This window comes from Onychostruthus taczanowskii, unplaced genomic scaffold (genome assembly GCF_017590055.1).
Source record: "Onychostruthus taczanowskii isolate IOZ18803 unplaced genomic scaffold, ASM1759005v1 scaffold29, whole genome shotgun sequence".
Taxonomy (NCBI): Eukaryota; Metazoa; Chordata; class Aves; order Passeriformes; family Passeridae; genus Onychostruthus; species Onychostruthus taczanowskii.
Genome location: NW_024500239.1, coordinates 6,146,026 through 6,168,915, shown reverse-complemented (window position 1 = coordinate 6,168,915; position 22,890 = coordinate 6,146,026). Strand labels below are relative to the sequence as shown.

The window sequence follows — 22,890 nt, the reverse complement described above, 5'->3', positions numbered from 1 at the left end:
TAAACATCAATATTCTAATAATATTAGGGTAGGAAATTGAATAAGCCATAAACTTCTATCTTCGCTAATGCCACCATGCTTTGTAGTGTTGCTGAATGTCACACTCAAGGAACAAACATTTTCCTTGGCAGAACTGTCTCAGTTCTGTCATTTTGTAAAGCAGCCTGAAACACAGAAACCTCCAAACTAAGAAACCTATTCCTCTTGTTTTTCAGTGTCAAAGCCATGATTCCTCCGGGGGAATGCCTGTATGCTGGGAGGAAAAGGAGGAAACCCATTCAAAAACAGTTAAGTATCATATTCATCAGGAGGCATCTCCCTCCAAACATATGGGCTAGAAATGAGGTAGAAGAAGGGCTCCCTTCCTCCTATGGTTCACTGACACAGGAGAGACCTAATCTTCTCAGCAATGAGAAGCCCTCGTCTGGGAGGCTGGCTCTTCATGGGTAAGATGTCTCCAGGAAGGATGCCAAGCCTGGCTCAAACCATCCTTACCCATCACTGGGCATCCCAGGAGGAGGCCAGTGCTGGTTGTGGTGGGTACCACAGTGCTGCCGTGGAGACTGGAGAGGGACAGTGCCCTTTCGTAGGCAGAACACACCGGTGCACTAAATGTCAGCTGGGCACTGGGTTGGAGGGGTGGCTGCCACCTTGCTGCTTCCGTGCTCCCTGCTGCCTGTTCAAGAAGCTTTTTGAGAAGCCACGTGTTGAGTGGCACCAGAGCACTGGCATTGCACTCCCCCTTCCCCTTTCCTGGGCTTAGCCTTGCTTGGGGCGTTGCTAAGTCCAACATGAGCGAGCCAGGAAAGTGGGTCAGTTCAGCCAACTGAAAGAGCAGACTGGTGAGTCTCTTTTTGCATATAGAACACATCATTTTCAGACTTCTGTTTACTATGGGATCACTTTCATTAGGAGAAAAATGGGAGAGAGGAATTGTATATGTGAAGGCAAAGCAGGAAAAGAAGAAATGCAATGGAAATTTGTTACTACAAGATGCTTGAAATGGGAGGGGGAAAAAAGAAGTTGCTATCACTCAAATGTAAATGAGTTCCAGATGCCATAAGCCAATCTATGAAATAAAGCTTTTTAATGTAATCGTCCCATATTTTCTGTGTTACACTTGATTATATGATTGTGAAATGCACATTTTTACCATGTTAAAATTATGAACTGGCACTGGTGGCCTTCATACACAATTTAAGGATGAGAAGGTAACTAAAATAGATTTCCCTATTTTCAGTTGTTGCGAACTTCTAAAAATAACCCACTTGGCTTAAAATTGTACATATTGGTCTAAAGTCAAAGGGGAGTTTCTCTGAATGTTTTAATGACATCTGTTGATATTGTTTGGATTTTGGACAGTATTTGCTCATGAACCGCTTGTTCCCACTTAAAAAATTGTTTCTTTTAGTTTAAAATTTATCATATTTCAATAGACAAAGATAGTGGCATAAGCAAATCATTCTTCCTGCAAAAATCCTGAGTGTTGAATTCAAAATGTATGTAAGATATCTGCACTACTGTTTCAGTATGGATGTGGATATTTGATTTGATAACAATTGCAAGAGGGATGGAACATTTCCAGTACATTAAATTACCTCTATGCAGAACTGTTTATGGATCATTACTTTTGTGAAGAAGGAAGGAGACTTGCAATTGCTTTGAGAAACATTAAGCTTATGTTTGGAGTTTACATGCTATTTAGAGCTCCTCTCAAAGATGACTTCTAGATAAATGAATGGCTAAGAAAACTACCTGCCAACAAATCATGGAAATGACCTCATTAGCCTTTTTGGAAGTTCTGACTTTAATACTCTCAGAAGAAAATTCTCACTTACTTTACAAAACCAAGTTTTCTTCTTGGGAACCATTGCAGGTAATGCTGCCTTGAAAATAACTTTTCTATGATGTTGCAGTGCAGGTACCTGAGCATGAACTTATCAAGCCAGGACACGAACAATTTTGATTAAGAAACATGGGTTAAAACAAGGGGAACAGTTTAGATTGTTAGAATACTGAAGTCCCACACTGGAGACCACAGTCCATTTTCTGTGGTTAGTTACTTGCCACTTGCTGAGGATGATTTCTCAGTTCCTAGCAACACTGGTCTCTTCCTCAAACCTTATCTGTTTGTGGGCTTGGTCTCTGTTAAGCCTTTCCTGTGCTTATTCCCTCACTTGGGGACTTTCCTCTAAAGAGGCTCTGAATGCCCCAGACCAACTGGCTGACAGAGCTCCTTTCCTGGTCTGTGTCTTTCAGTCCTTCTGGTCTTACTGACATTTCAGGACTCCGAGATTACTGTCATGCTGCCTTAAATAATTTGTCTTGAATTTAGAAGGGTAGACAAAGCCTATTAATTGAGCAGCATATTCAACCATTATTTTAATTCATGTCGTACCATCTTTGTTACGGCTTTTTTCTCTTGTTTGACAGCACAGCACTTTCTCCTCCACAGCCTTGTTGTACTTTCCCCCTTACCATTCTGCCAATGAATCAAGGTAGATACTGGTACCTGTTCTGGGAGGAGTATTTGTTCCGTTGTAAACCTGATTTTTCAAAGAAAATAAAGTTGATGGGTGTTCTTTGGCCAGTTCTCTCTTTTTAATGTAAATAGTCTCTAGAATTTACCTTTCTTTTAACAAAAAGATAAGTCAGCTCAAGTGCCGCAGTGTGAGCAGGACACTTGGATTTCAGTAGGGATTCATGGATTAGTGCTTTTGAAGGTCAGAATTTCAAGGACAGTGGTGCAGCTTTCTCCTCTGCAGAACAACTGGGACACTTATATCTCCCCATGTTCAGCGCATCCCAAGAAGCTAACTCTCTGACTCTGCATAATCTTTTCATGATCAGACTGTCAACCAGGTGGTGATCCTGCAGCTGGCTTTTAATCCAGGATATCACATAATGATATTGTTCATTATGTTCATTAATATTTTTCAGGCACAAGAATTTTATTCTGAGGTGGTTTTCCAGAACAGTGCTGAAAATGTATAAAAAAACTCCATGGGAGAATACAGAGAGCCACAAGACTCCGGAAGAATGTGTGGAAAATTTTACTGGGAGGAGCTAATATGCTTCAGTCTTGCTTTCTACACAGAACTAGCAGAGGTTATCTTCATTAGTTTGCCATTCTTCAGACAAAAAATAAGGTTCAGGTCCTCCTTTTATACATGCAAGAAAATTTAAAGAATATAGCTGTTCTCCTTTTGTGCCCAAAAACATCTAAACATGCCCCATTAAACTAGCCCCAATCTACACTAAAGAATTCTGGTGTTTATGGACACAGGTCAAACACCTGGAGCTCAGACAGATTGAAAATTTTCCATCAGATATGCTTTTCAGCCAGGCAGCTGGCATTTTGACTAAAGGAAACATTTTCTACCAAGTGTTTATTTCCTGTGGAAATCTAACATTTTACTGGTAATTCAAGCATCTGGAAATTAAAGTGATCTTGTCTTTTACCTCAAGCTAAAATCACTGTGTTGAAATTAAAACTTAAAAGTACTATGCAATGCTTCAGGACAGTTACCATTTGAGAACTTCAGCCACTGCTTCATCTCAAACCCTGGCATCTTATAAAACCCTCTCCCTCTACAAAACATTTCTTGTAATGTTTTACAGCTCTTTAAAGGCAACTACACCTGTCCTAGCTCTGAGTGTATCTATAACTGCTCCAGAACGACCACTTCAGCCAGAACTGTGCCAGTGCCAGGGTAAACAGAGACCTTGGGAGGTGCAGCTCTCTCCTGCTTCCTAATTCTAATTTTAAGACCCTCTGTGGCATAGCCCTTCCTCTTACTTAGTACCACACTATCCCACCTCTCATCTGCTCTGCTGATCTTCTTTTGTCTTCTTGACCATTAGTTCTGCTTTCACCTTTCCTTGCTGTCAAGGTGCAGAAGAGACAGAGGAGGTGGCAAAGGGGTGCCTTTTCTTCAAGCAGCTTTCTCTCATTCTGTCCTTTTGGTCCGTAGGACGTGGTGAACATCCACACACATACATGGCTGCCACTGGATCTGAGCTCTGCCAAAATTCCCATACAATGTCCAAGGACAGCTCAGTGACTGAGGGTGCTGGTCAGTACACTCATGATAATCATCTGTTGTTACTTTGCTCTCAGTCTGTCTGTCACATCTCATGGTCTCTCTTCCCTTCCCCTTCCTACTGAAAGCTTGCTGTCACGGTAAATGATTAGACCTTTCTCAGCTCAGGTCTTCTACTGGTTCAACACTGTGGCATACTTATAAAACCTATTCAGGGCAAAGTTTTCATTAACAGGGTAGGGCTCTGCAGAGGGTAGGGAGCAGCAGACAGAGCTGTAGTTGCAGGAAATTCCTCTGCGAGCTCACCAAACTGGTTTACACTAGTGGTGGTCTGTGTGTCATGGGCACGCTGAATCACTAACACGAACAGGGCTCTATGCCTTGTGTACCACCAGAACACAAAATGTTCTCCCCACCCAGTCCCACACGGCTCCCACTGCACAGGGACTGCTGATGTGAGGTCTGCACAGGTACAAGTGCTTGTGACCACTGGGTAGTTTAACAATGTGAAGAAAGAAAAGCCAGATTTATTCCTTGAATTACATGTTCTCCTTTACTATAGCAGTGTTATATGGAAAGCAGAGCAAATGAGGGATCATCTGGTGTCTCCTATGTCTCTGTTTACAGTTTGACAATCCTGAGTTTAACATGAACACAACAAGCACCCTCTACTTTCAGCTCAAAATAAAGGCTAGAATTTTCATTTGCCTCAAGGCAGCCCACTGAAGATTTCCCCTGCCTGTGCCTTTCTGTTTATGGCTGGCTAACTGAGCCTTTCCATGGAACTCACATTGTTTAAAATCACATCCACTTGGCACCTTAACTACCATTTACATCTAACCCCTGTTTGTTTGGATTCACTCCCTTACTGAATCATTTCCTTGAGTTTTCAGGAAGACTCTGTCCTCAACTTTCTCCCATAGTTTTTTTACATCATTCCCTACCATCTTCTGAAAACCATTCCTTGTACTCAGTACAAAGGCAGACCACCTAATTGCTTCAAAGCATTCTTCTCTGGGATAAAGCAGTCATTATTTTATGTGATAAATAGGCTTGAACAACTTCTATTTATATTTCATGTTACTCTTGGCAATTTTTACCTCTCGAACTCATCAACTTAATTTTCCTTATTGGAATTAATTTCTTCTGTCCTACATTGTTTCCTTGCTTCAGCTGGTTTGTCAGATGTAAAGACCGATTAGCAAAGCCTATGTTCTTTAGCTTCTGCTCAGCTGTAGGCTATGTTCCCACAAAATTACTGCCCTCCATAGATCAGACATCCTTTCAGTGTCATAGGATGGCCGAGCCTCAAGGTTTACTGCAAAAAATAGTTAGCTCAGAAAAAGTAAGAATCATTTTCCTGCTTTGTTGATTGCATTATTTGTTCTCATATTTCCTCTCTCTAATATAGGAAAGTAGTTCATTTATCCCAATCAGCAAAATCTTCTCCATGTGTTTGGAAGCAACTCATTGTGTTATTGAAGAACCATATATAAATATTGGCAATTTCGAATGAAATAGCAGAAATTATGTATTTTCAGTGAAATGAAAAAATAATTATTTCTAACTCAATTTTTTCCCATCCATTCTGTCCACTGATGCTGTTCTCTTGAAGTGAGGTTCTCAAAAGTAGCAATGAATTTTTCATACCTGATTTGCTTTAAGAGGTTTTCAGTTAGCAGCAATCACACGTACAAAACTGCTATTCAAAAAAATGATTTTTTTTTTTTGCTAATTCCTAAGCACAATTATTTTAGAATTACAACTGCAATGGCAAATTAATACTCATGTAATTCAACACCTTAACCACCTTATGATTGAAAAATGCAGTAAATGTGTGTAGCATGAAAACGCAGCAGCAAAGCGTGACAAATACTTAGTTTTTACTCTCATTGTCCACTGTCAGCTAGCTACTTAAGATTATGATCCTTGGATTCAGTGAGGTGAAAGTAGAAGCTCTGAGCACAACTGTAGTCTTCTTACTTGCCGTTTCTCATTCTTGAGCATCCACGCAGTTTACGGCTCCAGTGTCCCATAGCTCATGCCTGGATAATGCACTTGACTACTGCCGTGTCCAGCAATAGCTGGCTACTGAAAGGAACCACCTTCTCAGCCTCCCACTCAGGGCTTCTCACTTAATGGATAAGACCGTGCTTCAGCACTGAGCACCCCCCACTGTCACTCTGGAAATAAGGTCCCCATTTCTGTGTGCAAAAGCACCAGCTTTTTCCTTTACTCCCTCTTGAGAGCATCTTACACCTTCTCTGGGAATATCAGTGGACATTCCAAAGATGAGGTTCCTCATTTGTCATGTATCTCATCATAATAAATTTAGACAACAGCTATTCTAGGTTCTCTGGTACTCTCCATTACATAAGAGGAACACAAAATGGGGATGGATTTGCTTGGCCTAGAAAGCTGAGTAACTTTCATCTCCATGTTTTGTGAGGAATATAAATTTTCTCAAGAAACCAAATTCTTATCTTTGTTATTACTGATGTAAGAAGGTAAAAGTGAGAATGTACACAGGAATTTTGAGCTTGAGGAAAGAACATCTCTTCACCTTGCCTTCCATACTTTTTAAACTCATGTTTAAAGACAGACTCTTTTCTTAATTATCTCCGGACCCACAGGTTGACTTTCAGTCATTAAATGGAGGGAACTAAGATGCTTTGAATGAATACAGTGGTTATTGAATGGGTTGATGCATTAGTCACGGTAATTTCCCCTGCTGTTGTGCCCCTCATTTGTACAGCAAAGATGAGAAATTGTTTTTCCTGGTGCTGGCTAGAACATGAAGATAGTACCCACTTCCCTAAGGTGAGAGGTCCTGAGTAAAAGATACCAGTTCTTCACTTTTTGCCTGATATGAAAAGAGAAGACAAACCCTGTGTCTTTGCACAATGGCAAATGCAGAATGGTAAATCTTTTTTTGTCAGAGGACAGAGACTTTAAAGATTTTCATAGAATCTAAGCAAAGTATTACTGTTATCAATTAATTGCATAGAGCATCCCAGTCTGTGGAAGTAAAACAGGTAATTGAAAATGTGTTCTCCACCACAGAAGGCCTGCAGTTGGGAATGAAAAATCAAATCCTTCGAAGAGACACAGAGACCGTCTGAATGCGGAACTGGACCACCTGGCCAGCCTCCTTCCTTTTCCACCTGACATCGTATCAAAGCTGGACAAACTTTCTGTCTTGCGCCTTAGTGTCAGCTATCTCCGAGTCAAAAGTTTCTTTCAAGGTAGGTTTCCTTAAGATCTCAGCATCCCATTAAAAGTATCCTTCTAATTTATTGCTGCTTTGTACTAATCCTGATTAAAAGTAACAAATGGTATTATATTGATAAAGGCAGAGGGAAAAAATTTATTACTGACCTTATTTTGTGCATGGGATGCTGCAATGGAAATTTCATTCATTTCCTCTTATGTAGTTTGTGTGTTTTTCACCAAATAGTGGGATAATGTCCATCTTTCATCAGCAGGCTGATGAAATGGAAAACCACAGATGTAAAATCACTAAACTGGGAAAGAAGTTTGGGGCAAATGTAATACCTGTTATAGTTTGAATTCTCTATTTGAAGCTGTTGTTATGGAAGTTCAAAACACCAGTTTAAATACAATGTGAAAGTCAAGCAACTGCTGCATAACCTATGTTTGCTGTATGCCAGGAGGAAATGGGTTCACTTGAAAAGCAAAAATTATCACTGTCTTTCAGGACAAGAGAGATTCAAAGTTTAAAGTGCTGAATAAAGCTGTAGTAGGCTACACTTCATTTGTGCAGTTGTCTGGCACAAAGCCAAATGTGCATTTTCAGATGCACATAAAAAGAATTCTTCCAAATTTGAAGATGTTTTGAGTTGCTTCTGTTGCTGAGGAGTTCAGAAGAGCAAAATACAGATTCATGATTTAATCATGGAAATTCTCTCTAGAACTGTTCTCAAAAAAAAAAGAAAAAAGTCCTGTGTATGAAGGAGTATAATTGACCAAAACTTATAGGTGGACTGCAAAGATAAACAGAAGTATTTTTACGGACATTATTTTTCCTTTGTTACTCTTTATTATTTCTTCCTGTTACTTTATTTATTTTTTTCCTTTTTTTTTAAATTAAACTAAATAATAATATCAGTTGGTTGTCTGCTTGCTTTTAAAATGCATTTTAGTATAAAAGAAATGCCGCCTTGAAGAGATTTGGCAGGTTGCAGGGTATTTTACGAGGCTGACATGAGATTAAAAAGGGTGATGTCACTGATAGCAGGAGCCTCCCATGTCAGCTGTGGCAGGTGGTTGCCCAGCCTCCAGCATCCTGCAGTTTACAGAGTACCTCTCTTACTCTTTAAACAAGTACCTGAGTGCTATGGCCTCTTCCTCGAAGTCTGACTTTCATTTCTCTTGCATTCACAAGCAATAATATCTCTTCAGCTGCCTTTACTACTCTTCTGCCAGACTTTCTAAGGTCCATTGTCTCCTTTTCTTAAAGGGATGAGGTAAAAAGAAAACAAGTAAAGGCAGGCTGCATTATGTTGAAATATTCTGTGTTCCATGTTTTGAGAGATTTCATTTAATTTAATCCCCAAATTACCTAATTGAACACATAGTTTGTGTTCCCTTCATTCTTATTTTTAAATGTTTACATCACGAAACTAAGGTTACAGAAAGCATTGTTTATAGTAAAGGAAGGAAACTACATGCCATTTTAAGACAAGAGAGCAGGCTGGAGCTTCAGAAGGGTGGAGTGGAGGAGAGGTGAGCTGTGGAAACTGAGCTGAGTGAAGAATGATTGCAAATATTTGGGTAAGGGCAGAATCTGCCGCATCCCTCATGAACATCATGATCTACTTACTTGTAATTCTGGAGAAAAAAAGCAGGATCTGTTTGTTTGTGGGTGTTTTTTTAAGCAAAAACTTTAGTAGCAAGTCACCTAAAAGAGCAAACAAGAATATTCATCCCAGCATTTCAATTTTGTTGTGATGAAAGAGGATAGAAGAGCAGAAATGGATTGTTTGTGGCTTTTTAAATCAAAGGATGACACTAAATTGGGAGCTTATAAACGTTCTGAGGACAGAGAACAGACAGTGGCATACAGAGATGTTAGAAAATTGGATAAAAAACTATCTGGAAAAATGGCTTAGTAAATCTGTACTAATTCACTCAGGGAAAATTAATCCTAAGAAACTGGTGTTCAATAGAAAAGACAAACCTGGAACAGAGAACATAAAAACAATAACCGAAGAGGGACAGTGGTCAACAAGTTGTTCCATGCCTGTAGTACGTACGGTATGTTGACAAAAACAAGAAAGCTAAGTGTGGATTTTGGTCTGTTTGCCCAGAGGCAGCATGTCACTACACAGGAAAGTTATAATCCCTCTCTGCATGAGACCAGCATGACTCCATCTGGAATAGAGCTTTCTGTTGTGGGCATCTCCTGGTCACAAGGGCATTAGTACATATTAAAGGGTTTGGAATAAACACAGGCAAGAAGTGACTATGAAGTTGCATGGGCAAAAAAAATAATCAACAAACAAACAAACAAACAACACCCAAAAAACTAAAGTTCGCTCAATTTATATTCTCCAGCTGTTTGTCTTCATAGGAGGAAAAGATGAGAAGGGAAGGAATTGCCCAGGATATGTTAGAGTGGCACAGTGGAGGAACCATGATATCCAAGATGAAATTTGGCTTGAATATCAAGCAAAACATATCTGTAATAAATTCTGTTCAGCTATCCAGTATTCCTAAAGTGGATGTAGTGGTGATTCAGTACATTCAATTTGGTAGTGTGCAACGGACAGTACTGTGCATCATTTGTTAAAAAAAAAAACCAAAACTATTCTCTGAGTTTTGAGGAAGTTAAGCTCAAATTTCAGGTTTTTAAAACATATTTTTAAGAATATTGCTTGCCATTAAAAAAAAAAAATGAGTAGCGTTACTTGACACATTAAGTTCATATGTGACATTGAGTATTCAACCCATAACAGGTCAGCAATTCCCATGCCAATCACAGTGGCACACCTTCAGCAATGCCAGTGGTTTCTGGGCACACTCATTCACTTACCACTAGGTGTCCTTTTAGTAGCTACTCTGCCATAGTCAGTGTGCAGCACAAATGTATTTATGAAGATCAGTAGCCAACTGGAGGGAGTCACCTCACCATATTGACCTCAAGTGTGAAAATGGTTTTGCAGAGAACTGGGTATTAGTGCATGGAGAACATCCATAATTCAGTCATTTATGCCCATTTTAATGACCATTAGAGGTTAGCATCTTGAAGCATATGACCAGTTCATCTTACTTGAGTGATTTAAGCAAAGGCCTGGTTTCTTTCCAAAAGTTAGACCTGGTTGTTGACACAGATATTTCTAGGATTCAGTTTAAGTCATTGTGATGAATTCTCTCTCTCATTCTTAGCAATGTTTTCTTTTCACTGTCTACTTGTTTAAGATTCTCCACATCTCTGTTATCAGTTGGCAGAGGCTCTATTAATAGCCCTGCTCCCCCCAAGCTACAGGCATTCAGTCATTTTGCATTTCCCTGATAAGCACTTCAAAATGGCTTGCAGCAATAACCTTCTAATCTCACCGGATCTCGTGTATGAGGCAGCTGGGTCTGAACCAGGGTCAGTTGATGACTGAGAGACATCAACTGCTGCAGGAAACTGTGACTGTCATTTGGCCCTGACAAAGACTTGCTTTGGGTGGGGCTCCTGTGAGCATGGAGCAGCACTTAGTGTCTGTGACCACTTGAGTTTGCTGGGCCTCTGTCTTGGACATGTTCCATCTCGGTTAATTGTAGTCTGTCTTCCTTCACCACTCTTGACAACATATCCTTTAGTACTTTTTATTTCTCAGTTTTTTCACTGGTGGGGAAATGGTGGTCTTGCTCCACTTCAAAACCAGTCCCATTTTGTTGGTTGTTTAACTTGTTCCCTTCTAGTACAAGTAATGATCTAGTAAATAAATGTCAGAAGAATAGCACCTTGTCCTTTTAACAACTCAGGTCCTTTCTGAGAGAGAGCTAATTTATGTTTCCCAGTCCTTGTAAAGAAACCAACTACAACAATTTAGACCAACATAGTTACAACTAGGGTTATAAAGCTCCTCATCTTTCAGTTCTTAGTGTAACTAACCTTGTATCAATACTCAAATTCCACTCAAATTTTTCCTTTGACATCTCATCAAGTAATGTTAGATCTTTTAGCCATAAGCATTTCTGATAAATGATAGATGATGCTGAGTACAGTCTTAGATGGGAAATGTAGAGACCTCAATAAGGATGAACAATTTTATTTCAAACCCTTTACTACATAATTTATATAAAGCATAATTTAATTCAATAGTTTGTTATTTTGCCCATCTGGACATTTTTTGCATACACACATATACATACTCAAAAACAGACGTGCATGAAAGCACAAAAGCAGTGCTTTCCTGACAAAAATCTCCCTCCTGTATTATTTTGAATCTCTGTGTTTATTGCAGACTTCAGTGCCTTCTCCATATTTATTTACTTCCAGACTCCATTCAATTTTGAAAACTTAAAATCTGATAGATTTGTGGATGACTAAATATGGACTGCAGAGAGTCACAGATGAACTCTGTGAATAAATATCTTATAAGTTTCTGTAAGCTTTACATTTAAACTGCAATCCAGATCTTTGCAAAATTAGTGACAGTCAAGCATGGAGACATGTTGTTTGACCTGCCTTGGACTACAGTTATATATGGATTGTAAACTGACTTACAGTAGAGTTTGAGAAATTTATCTACAAATGTTAGTTCATCTGTTTCCATACAGAATTAAAAATTTTAGGAAACAAGCCTGTGGTGAACTTTCCTGAGTAAAGCACAAGCTATGCCTTAACCTAAGGGTTATTGTCTAATATTTTTGCAAATCTGCAACATGGCTGATTTAATACTTTCCTTTGCAATCCCTAAAACCCAAGCTGAAAGTCTCCTGCTTCAGTTTAAGCCCCACTTCTGTAGAAAATCTTGTTTCCATTTGTCGTGGCACCTCAGCTTTTACAGCTGTGAAGGTGATCCTAGCAGATGGAAGCAAAAAGAGGAAATAAACACCAAACATTTTTGCTTTCATTGTCTGTACCTCCCCTTCTGCTGAGTAGCAGAAATCTATTTTCCCAACCTTGTATGGTTAAAGGGCTTCCAGCATGATTTTTATAACCTTCCCTTCATTGATATGTCTGATACTATACATTGGCTTTTCTGTTTCTCTTCTTATACATTTATCCTTTATTTAATTAATTTTTAAAAAAAAAATTTTCTGTGAGCTTCCAGTCACTGAAGAACTCAAGATTTTGTTAAGGCGGTCTTTTCTTACATTTCTCATTCTTCACTGCCACTGAGACAGTTTACACTTATGTCCTGTATATTTTATATATATTTGCTGAAAAACCATCCAGCTTCTATTTCCCTTAGATATGTGTCCTCTGAGATTTTTCCAACTGTACTGAAGTCTCCCTCCTGTTGGTCTTCTGTCTTCCATTGCTGTGGCTTGGATTGCTACTGCTGCAACCAGCAACCATTGATTCCAGGATTTCCTGGTCACTTTCATCAAGCTGCCCTGTCTCCTTCTAACCTATTTATCCCCTTCAATTAAACCTTGTATAGACACATATATATATATATATATATATATATATATATATATATAAATATAGATTTTTAAAAATTTCTTTATTTTTTCCCCTTTTCTGACAAGGTAGCACACACTGTGTGGTTTCTGTCTTTCTTCTGATTTAGCATTTATGTTAGTGGGTCACTTCCTTTTACTCATGTATGTGTTTGGTGTGATCCAATTCCCATCAACATTTATCTTAAATGGAAATAGAATTTATTCCTTTTAAGAAGAAAGCAACAAAGGATTCCTCCCAGCTGGCCTGATTTTCAGTATCCTCAATTACTTGCAGTGTGTTCCAGCTTTGTTCTCCTCCTACAGTGTCCATGGCTGTTACTCTCCTAGGTCAGAAGCAAACTACTGTGATTGAGGTTCCTCAGGTTCATTCCCTAGACTCTTTAGGCAATTATTTATTGTGATAATTGGTGACATGCATGGCACTCCAGCGACACAGATAATTAAGGTGTTAAAACCTGAGATGGGTAAAGAAGCACAGAGTGATCTTGCTTTTAGTGCATAATCTGCAACGTAATGCTACTCAGCAGTGCTGTTGGAGTGCTGCCTACCTGAACCAAAGCTCCTGGTCTGAGGTTCCACGGTTCCTCTGCAGTACATGTACTGTGGTCCTCAGACATCTCTTTCTACCCCACCATCTCTTCCTAATAATTCTGTTTTCCCAGAGTTTTCTTTTCAAACTCTCAGTAATTATTTTTTTTCCTGGAATGACAAATTCTGCTTCTTTGGTATAAATATGTTTTTTAGATTTTACTTTACATAAGCATGGCAAATTTTTCCACAACAAGATTCAACTGATTGTTAAACTAAATTCATACGGTTGAACTTACTGTTACAGTTATGGCCTATATTGGATCCATTTCCATGGGAAAAATTAATCTTTTATTTGTAAGCCAGTTTCAGTATCCTGAAACTTTAAGCTTTCCCTTAAATTTAAAACCATAGTCTTAGTGAATCACAGATTCACAGATGGGCTGAAGACGCAAGGAACCTCTGGAGGTCACCTGATCCAAGCCCCCTGCTCAAGCAAGGTCACTGAGAACCAGTTTCCCAAGACCATGTCCAGATGGCTTTTGAATACCTTCAAGGGTGGAGGGTCCACAGTGTCCTTGGGCAACCTCAGCCAATCCTTGGTCACCCTTACAGTGAAAATGTGTTTCCTGATGTTCAGAGAGAACCTCCTGTGTTTCACTTTGTACTCGTTTACTCTGATCCTGTCACTGGACACTTCTGAAAAGAACCTTGCTGTTCTTTCCACCCTTCCTTTAGGTATTTATACACTCTGATGACATCCACCCTGAGCTTTCCCTTCTCTAGGCTGAAAAGTTCCAACTCTCTCGCTCTCTCAGCCTCTCCTCATAGGAGAATTGGTCTAGTCTCTTCATCATTTTTGTGTTCTTTCACTGGACTCTCTCCTGGTCCTTTATAATGGATATATTTAGAAGAGATATAGGAAAAATAAAATAATAAAAAAACTGAAATAGTAATAGCTACTATAAGAAAGATTTGTAAGAACAGTATAAGATGCTTAAACCAACAACAACAACGAGGAAATTATACCTCATTGATTCCATCTCTTCATTCCCACCTATCTTTTCTTGGTATGACTTATATATTGATTTCCATTATGTAAATAATTAGAGGCTTTCAGATTGTCCTCAAACTTCTTTTTTTTTTTAATGAAACCTGTACTTTGAGACACAAATCAAGGATTCAATTTGTGTTCCTCTGATTAGGGTTAGGGTTGAAGTTTATACCTTGAGTCAAGAATTCCCCAATATATTTGAGTTTTTTGACATTTAGAAGTTTGGGTTCTTAAAGACATCTTCTACTGAGTTAGAGCATTCTCAGTCCTGTCCTCTGAAACTGAATGTCTGAATGATTTCTTTCTTAGAAGAGAAATGAGGACTTTTCTTTATTGAACACCTACAAAATATCTTTAGCATATACATTGCTGTAGTCCACGGTTGTAGCTTAATTAGATTGTAAGCATTTGGGCAGGTTAGGTTTCTTAGGATAGCATATTCAATGGCTTGTACTGAAAAGAAACATTCATTGTCAGAGTGGCTAAGAGGTAAGGTTATTCCTGTGGCTGTGTTGAACTGGCATATTCGAATTGCACCCGTATTTGGAGTGTTTTGGCCAAAAATGGACTGTTCATGAAAAAAACATGAAAAAAACAGTAGAGATTTTCCACTCTCTACTGCTCTTTAATTTTACCATCTTTTAGCAATACAGCAACTGATAAAAGGAAAAACTGTTCTTCTGCATAAGTGGTATATAAGTAAATTGTTGAAGGAAGACTTACTGTCTGCAAATCATTGTCTAATCAAGTGCTAAAATACTACATCAGTGAAATTTTAGTAGAAGTGTCAAGACTTTAAGCAGGATAGCTGCATTCATGCATCCCTGAGATGTCGCAGGACTTCTTTCCAGAGAAGCCACTGCAAATTGAATCTCCTCCATATTACCCATTTTCAAACATTATTTTGACTAGATTTTTTAATACATTTAATTGCCAGGGATACCATTTTATTGGGACATATTTCTTATACTAATGGGTCAATATTTTCTCTTCCCCTTGTTTCCTGGGAACACAGTTCATTCCATGTGACAAATAACTGAGGCTGTTTTGTACTACAGGTCCTCTTACATAACCTGGAGATCTCTCTGTCCTTGGAAGGCCTTTGCTGACTCTTGCAGGAGAACTGTGTCTGCTCTTGCTGCCTTGCTGTAAGAACATGCACCTCCTTCTCCTGTCTAACTTTCTCTTTAGTTTCCTGCAAACAAGACGGGTTTTGTAGGATGAGTGTTGATTTACAAGCAGGATTTTCTTCAGAATGAACCTATATTCAGGAAGAACAAGACAATTTAAAATTGCTTGAATTCCCATAACCTTTGAAGATCAAGGGAACCCATCTGTGCAACACTATGTTCAGTGTCATGTTCTGAGACTGGCTCAAAATTCAATACTTATTTATTTGAGTAATGGCAAATGAAGGATCTTAGTTTCAGTTATAAATAAGTTTCAGATATCTTCTGGTGCTTCTTGGCGCTTGTGTCATGTGCTGTGGGTTGTTTATATCACCAGAGCTATTACAAACTCAGAGCTGTTAGGCTGATTTAGTCACCTGCACAAGAAGGGCTGGACTACATGGATTTTATGCTGTCCTTGGGAAACACACCATCATTAGGATTCTTCTTGCAGGATTTCCTCTTGTAATTCCAAATCTGCATCTCATACAACTTTTCTGTTACTGGATACCATCCAAATGAGCATCCCTGTAGGCTTCAATGTTTCTCTTGCTATTATCAAGGCTGATTAGAAAAACCAGGGAGCTGGAAATGTCAAGGGACATGAGAGGAATCTTTGTTAGAATTCTCCTGAGGGCATTTGGCACAGGGAAAGTTCCACTGTTTCTACTGACAGCAGAAGTCCACTCAGGACCAGACACATGGTCAGCCATGTACACGATGCCTGATTTTGTAGGTGTTCCCACAAACCACAGCTTCTACATTGTTCCAATGCTAGGGGAATTCCCAAAAATACTGTGAGCCATTGAGTGTGGGTCTTCACCTTTCTCCAGATTGCTCAGTCATTCTTAAACCATTTTGATTTAGTAGGTTTTTGTGCTCAGTGCATTTGATTAATTCACACTGTGCATCTCATGTCCCATAGAAGTAAATGAATGTGGCAAGGATGTGTAAATAAATGTGGTAAATGCAAGTGGCAAGGAAAAATATGGGTCCGTCTAATCCAGGAGACTGATATACACACTGCCTTTTGCATTCAGTGATGTTCATCTTGCTTGTGCACTGTGCTTGCTTAATCCCTGCTCTGCAGTTGAGACCCTTCTTGGCCCAGCCTGGTACCAGCTGTTGAAGTACTCTCACAGCCCTGCATGGCTCAAATTCCATTATCCTGAGCTATAAGTAATGGACTTTCATTGATCTAATTCTCTTGAGTTAAATTATGTTTAGATCTTGGAGACTGAGGAAAAACTTGGACTTCAGTTCCACTATAACCCATGTTTTCCTTGGATATGGAAACAAGACTGGTTTTCATCACAAGAAAAATGGCATTTTTACTTCAGAACTTGCTAGCAATTTCAGTGACTGTAGAAGATACTAGCAATAGTTTTGTCCTTATCACTTATGCAATGGATAGGAAGGAAAGCATTCCCCCAGGCATGAACTTTGGCTTGGTTTACACTTGTTCTCAGCTTCATGAGTGATTACCATCTCTGAGAGGAAGCATGTATCTTTACTGTCAAGAAAATTATTTACTTTGTTTCTCATTTTAAACTCAGATATGTTTTAAAGGAAAGACAATACCTCTTATCCAACAGAACAAGGAATTTAGTTTGACATATTGTAATTGCATAGGACTTTGAAGACAAAGAAGACAAATAGTCTTCAGCTAGTGAATAGTGTGGGAGATTGTCCTCCTAGCTTCCCTTCTCACTTTCCTACTGCTGACTTTAGGGCTACAGCAGGTAGTAGAGCTCTGCAGAGAACCCTGATACAATGCAGATCACAAAATCACAGAATCATTTCGTTTGGAAAAGACCTCCAAGGTCATCAGGGCCAGCCTTTGACTGATGACCACCTTGTCAACTAGACCATGGCACTAAGTGCCACGGCCAGTTGTTTATTGAACACCTCCAGGGGCTGACTCCACCGCCTCCCTGGGCAGTCCATTCCAATACTTAACAATTCTTTAGTGAAGAAATTCTTCTTAATGTCCAACCTGAACCACCCTAAGTGCAGCTGAAGACAGTGTTCTCTCATCCTGTCGCTGATGGCCTGGGAGAAGAGGCTGACCCACACCTGTCTACACTCTCAGGTGGTTGTGGAGAGTGATAAGGACCCCCCGAGCCATATAAAATATGTCTGGTTTCTGCAAAGCTTGCCTCACTTTGCTATGTGATAGTCCTACAGTTTAGCTCAATGGATCACTCTGAAGGGCTTGTCTTCATTTAATTGTATTTGGTTTAGTGCCTTTTTCATTTTATTAGAAAGAAAATCCCATGTGACTAACACAGATGCTTCTCTTCTCTATCTAATGTAACAGTAACATATTAGTCAGTGCTCTTAAAGTTCCCCACCATGAAATGAAATGCAAGTGTTTTAGATGAGGCGCAGCAGGTTTCCCTTTATAAGTTCAGTTTTAATTTTATTACACTTTTTGGTGCAATACTGTAGATAATATAACTGACAAATTTTATAAAATCTTGACACTAAGTACAACAGTGTTGCCAAAGTATGTATCATATGAACTTACCATGTCCCTAAAATTCTATTGAAAAGCCCTCAATGCATTCCCTCTTTCTATCTGCATGGAGTATATCAAGTTGTAGGTAAATAGAAAGTAAATATTTGTTATAATAAGCAAATGTCCACTATTCCCATTTACCTCTGAGCCTGCAATATAAATTGGCTAATTACATGTTGGAAATATCTGAAAGAAGTTGAGAGGCCTGAAAATAAGAAAAGATCAGATCTAAATCAAAACAAAACATGTTTTAAAATTTTCGGGTTTTTTCTAGTCCATTGACAACTTCATAACCACTGTCCTAAACATATACCTGCAAAAACATGTCACACTACATTAATCTTATATATTCCCCTGACTATTTCAAGATCTGTGCAGAAAATGCTATCTTCTCTATGTTGGTATTATGTTGTATATCAGTGTCAGTGAAAACCTGTCACAAACCCTCTATATTTTGTTCCAAATAATTTATTAAACCAGTGTTGTGCCATTAAATGATCCCTACAAACCTAGTATGGGAAAACAGCACAATAAATAATGCTTTATGAAAGCATTTTTTGAGAGGATAAATAATTCAGCCTTAATAATGTATCTTGAGCTGGTGAATGTAAGGATTTATGTGGAGAATATTCAAATATGTTATTATAAGGACCATAACAGTACCTGGAGAAAAATGAAATTGTATTTCTTCTTTCCATACTTTTTCTACACTGCATCTACACTGCAGCATATAGGAAAAGGCTGTACATCTCACAACAAATAATATTTGAAGAGGAAATTAGCAATATTTGAAATCAATAATTCTTAGAGGTGCAGTCATGTCAGGTGCAGAATGCTCTCAAATTACGATGGGTTATAGAGGTTTTGATTGTTTTCAGCACTTTCTCAGGACCACCAGAACCGTATGAAACCCTAGAAATGTAGGATTTAATGTATGTCCTCATAATGGAAGAGCCCTTTCTTCTGAGCCAAACATACTCAGTAACATGTCAGAGAGTCTGAAGGTATTGCACATTGCAACATACATTCTTCATTTTTATTGAAGCTTGCTTCATTTTCTAGTAAGCACTTTAGAAATTTTTAATAAGTCTGGCAGTAAGTATGTGCCGTATCATTTCAGGACAGTGATGCACCCTACATTTGTTGCTGCCAATTTATGGTTAGGAAAGCAGAGACAATGTCAGTTTGAAGGTTACTTTGCCATCATACCTTTAAAGTATCATGGTAGTAGCTGACAGTATCTTTAAAACCAAGGTGGCTGAGATTGTCACCACTGTCAACGTGAGCTGGGAGGAGAAGTCAGTTTCTGGACAGAAGATGTGCCCCTTGAAGCAGCACTTAGTGCAGGGACACTGAGTTCCAAGAGGTCATTTGGAAAAGAGGAATTTATGTATCTTGTCTTTATCTAGTCAAGTCAAGTTAAGTCACAATCTCCACACAGGGGTCAGCTTGCTTACTTTAGATATTGTAGCCTCAGCAGATATTCTGTCTTCTGAGTCTCTGAAGATTATGTTCAACCAGTGTGGTTTTTCCAGCCAGAGAAAAGCTGGAAACTACAGTGTTGTGACTCTTCATCACTCTCTTGCCAAGTGCCAATACAACAGCATGTGAAAAACATGTTGGGGAAGACTTTCAAGCTGTAGATTCCTGTGCCCTGAGCTGCCTGTATTGGAGACTGGGAAATGCAACAGAAAGTTTCCAAGAAAAGAGGACATTGAGAAACTTAATCTTCTTTTCCACTGAGGCAATTTGCCAGGAAAGACCTACTGTAGGCAAAATTTGGGCAAAAAGCCTCTTCTCAGAAAACAACAAGTTTGGTTGGAGAGGAAACATAAAGACAACTGGTCATGTCCTTAATTCCTTATTATGTTTTGCTTAACCTTGGCATCAGTGGAGTAATACAAGCCAGGCTTTCAAAATCTGTCCCAGTGTTTCAAAAAACACATCGCCTGAAGTTAAATGTATTTTTCAGAATCATAACAAAAATGCCATTGAAAAGGTTAAAGCCTGGGAGGTGTGAAGTCACACCATCACCACACCAATAATTTGGCTGGAGAATGTTTTGTGCTAGCTAAGTTGAGGACCAACTGACCATATTATAGCCAGATTAGAAGTGGTGAAGGCTGCTGGAGGGAATGAACACTCAAAAGTCAACTTAGATCTGTATGGAGATAATGTGATACATAGGAACAATTTGGGGGATTTTATCAGTGTGCTTTCATGTTAAGTTTTAATTAAATCTGCCAGTTTTATCTTTACTTTTTATTTTTGCGGTTTAACTTGGTGACTTTCCTTCCCTTCCACCTCTCTTTCTCTAGCAGCCTTTTTAGTGATAATCCATCTAACTTCTTTGTAAAATTTTCTTTTTTGTATCTTCCTCTTCTGTAGATTTTCTTGTTTTCTCCATATAGATTTTTTCCTCCCTTGTCTTTTCCCATCTTTGCTACAACATTCTCCCTTTTTTTTTCGTGTGTTCCTTGCTCCACTCCTAAAAACTTTTGGTTACATCTGCCGTCTGTAGTTCCAGAACTGGATCTCCATCTCTCCTCTCCAGTAACCGGTTTTGGTGGGAAAGCAATGATGTCCTTTTATTTTTTTTCCAACAAGACATTATTCTAGTCTTCTATTGGAAGAAAGCAGAACCCGGCAAACCTCTTTTCCATTCTCCTCCATGAGGGCCTTTTGCCCTAAGAGATCTGGGTGTGGTGAGCTCAGATAGCCTGCTGATGCTTTCATTGCATGGGCCACAGGGAGGGGATGTACCTTTCATTCCCTCCCCTACAAAGAGCCCTACCACAGCGTCAAGATGATGAGAATCACTGAAGCAGAGGGATGAGCCTTAGGGCGGGAGGGGGGAATAAATAATGGCTTGTTGTCAACCCTCCCTTCTGCATTAGGCTGCCAGATGATTGCTTATTCCTTGCTCCCACCCACACGCTTCATGCCACCACCAGCATTTTTGGTCCTTTGTGGCTGAGGTTGTGGGCTAGTCAGCTGATGAGTCAGCTCCTGTAACCAGTGCTTTTCCAGCTCCACATGGCAGGGATAGCTTGGGTGGAAGAGTTTCAGCCAGCACTATCTGCGTGGAAGATGCGGGCTGCTTGGGCACGTTAATTGACTTATTTAGAATTTCACCATTCTGCAAATAAAGGGCAGGTTTCCAGGAGTGTGCAATTCATCTCCTCTTGCTGTCTTCACATATGCTGTGATGCAGGAAGTTTTGAAGCTACACCCTGTATACCATCTGTTAGCACGGGAGTGTGGAGTGAATGGGAAATTCAAACTTTGAATAGGTCAGGAAATTCAAAGTTTAGTTCTCACAGCAATTAGCTGCATGTTGGTCTCAGATGGTACCGTAGCTCATCGGGTTAATGCACAAAATGAATCTTGCGCCACAGCTGAACTTGGCACTGGGACTGAGTGGGAGAAGAGAGGATCAGAGCTCCCAAATACCTTTGTGCCTCCTCAATGCTGGGCAGGCCTGGGCCTCTTTAGTGCTTCCCAGGGGTCAGAACACCCTCCGGGAGTGGCGCATGCAGCCTCTGGCAGCTCATGTCAACTGGGGAACATCTGGCCAATGGAAAATACATCAAGAAGAAGAATGTTCCAGCTGCCCCGTTCCCAGCCTGCCCCATCCTGCCTTGACTCCATCAACTCCCGGCTCTGTTGCCGTGGCTGGAGCACAATCGTTAGGTACTCTAGCTCCTTCCCTCATTCTCCACATCAGGCGAAGGCTATGCTGTGCTGGGACAGGCTGTATGAACCAGCACATGTGGAAGGCTCAGCCACAGCTAGTGACTGAACAACTAAAAATTGGTTTTAAACTAATTTCTACAACTGCACGATTTGCTGTCCTTCTCAGTCTGCCTAGTATGAGCATATTTCCAGGCATCCTTCAGTGGTTCTGACCAAGCTAGACCTTAATTTACATTGCAGTAGCAAAACACTCTTTTCCTTCTCTTCCAGACAAAATCTGGCCATTTTCAAGTATGTACAGTGTGTTGGGGCAGAAGGAAGAGGGTGAGGGTAGAAGCAATTTTGTGAGTATGCTTGTTATAATTTTTACAACCGAATTATTCAGAAAGCTTTAGGTTTGAGTCTAATGACTGTAATTTGTCACAGTACTTAAACCTATTTCTAATGAAAGAATACCTCTTAGTAGCTATTTAAGGTCAATTTATTAATTAAAAATGATTTATGGCACACTAACCTGAAATTGTTTGATTTTGGATTATTAGTTGGGGTATCAGTGAACCCTATTACATTTCTCTGGATAATTTTCAGATTAAATAAAATCCTCCACAAAAAGAAATTTCTCGGGATAATTTTCAGATTAAATAAAGTCCTCCACAAAAGGACTTAAAAAAACCCCTATACGCAGATTTGCAGCTAATCCAAATTACTGGATGCATGTTCTCTTATATGTACAGATCTTTCAACTATCAGGTGCAAGATATTAGGAGTTGTGGAGGGAGTGAGGAAAGCTTGCAGTTATTATTTGGAAGTTGGCATATGAGAAGTCATTGTTTATCCTGATTTCACTGTGCTAAATTACTGACTAGTTCCTCCTCTAGAATTGCAGATCCAGTGGGACTTAAACAAATGTACTAGCTGCCTGCTTGCACCTCCTAAGAAAATGGAGCAATTGACCACATTGTCTTTCAGCAGGAGAGGTCATGTTCTTGAAAAAAGAGTAGAGATATTTTGCTTTCATATAATAAGAGTTATAAAAAGGACTCTCAGAAAGGCAAGAACTTTTTAGATACCAGCTCTGTGGCCAGATTGGCATGCAGAACAGAGCTGAGCAGCAGTATTCTAGCAGCTGTTTATCCTCAAATGCCCATACATCAAGTCATTTCTGCAGTTAACAGTTATTTCTTTGCCAACTGCCTCCAGAAGAACAGTGTAATTTGTTTGTATAGGTAA

General features: G+C 39.4%; 1 protein-coding gene across 1 annotated transcript in view; it reads left to right on the top strand.

The window, feature by feature from the left end:
- Positions 1-219: 219 nt before the first annotated feature.
- AHRR (aryl-hydrocarbon receptor repressor) overlaps positions 220-22,890 on the top strand; it is a 62,655-nt gene continuing 39,984 nt past the window's right edge. The window contains exons 1-2 of the mRNA XM_041408138.1: positions 220-287; positions 7,107-7,288. Of these exons, the coding sequence (XP_041264072.1) occupies positions 226-287; positions 7,107-7,288 (244 nt within the window). The 5' untranslated portion in view covers positions 220-225. The remainder of the gene's footprint in view (positions 288-7,106; positions 7,289-22,890) is intronic.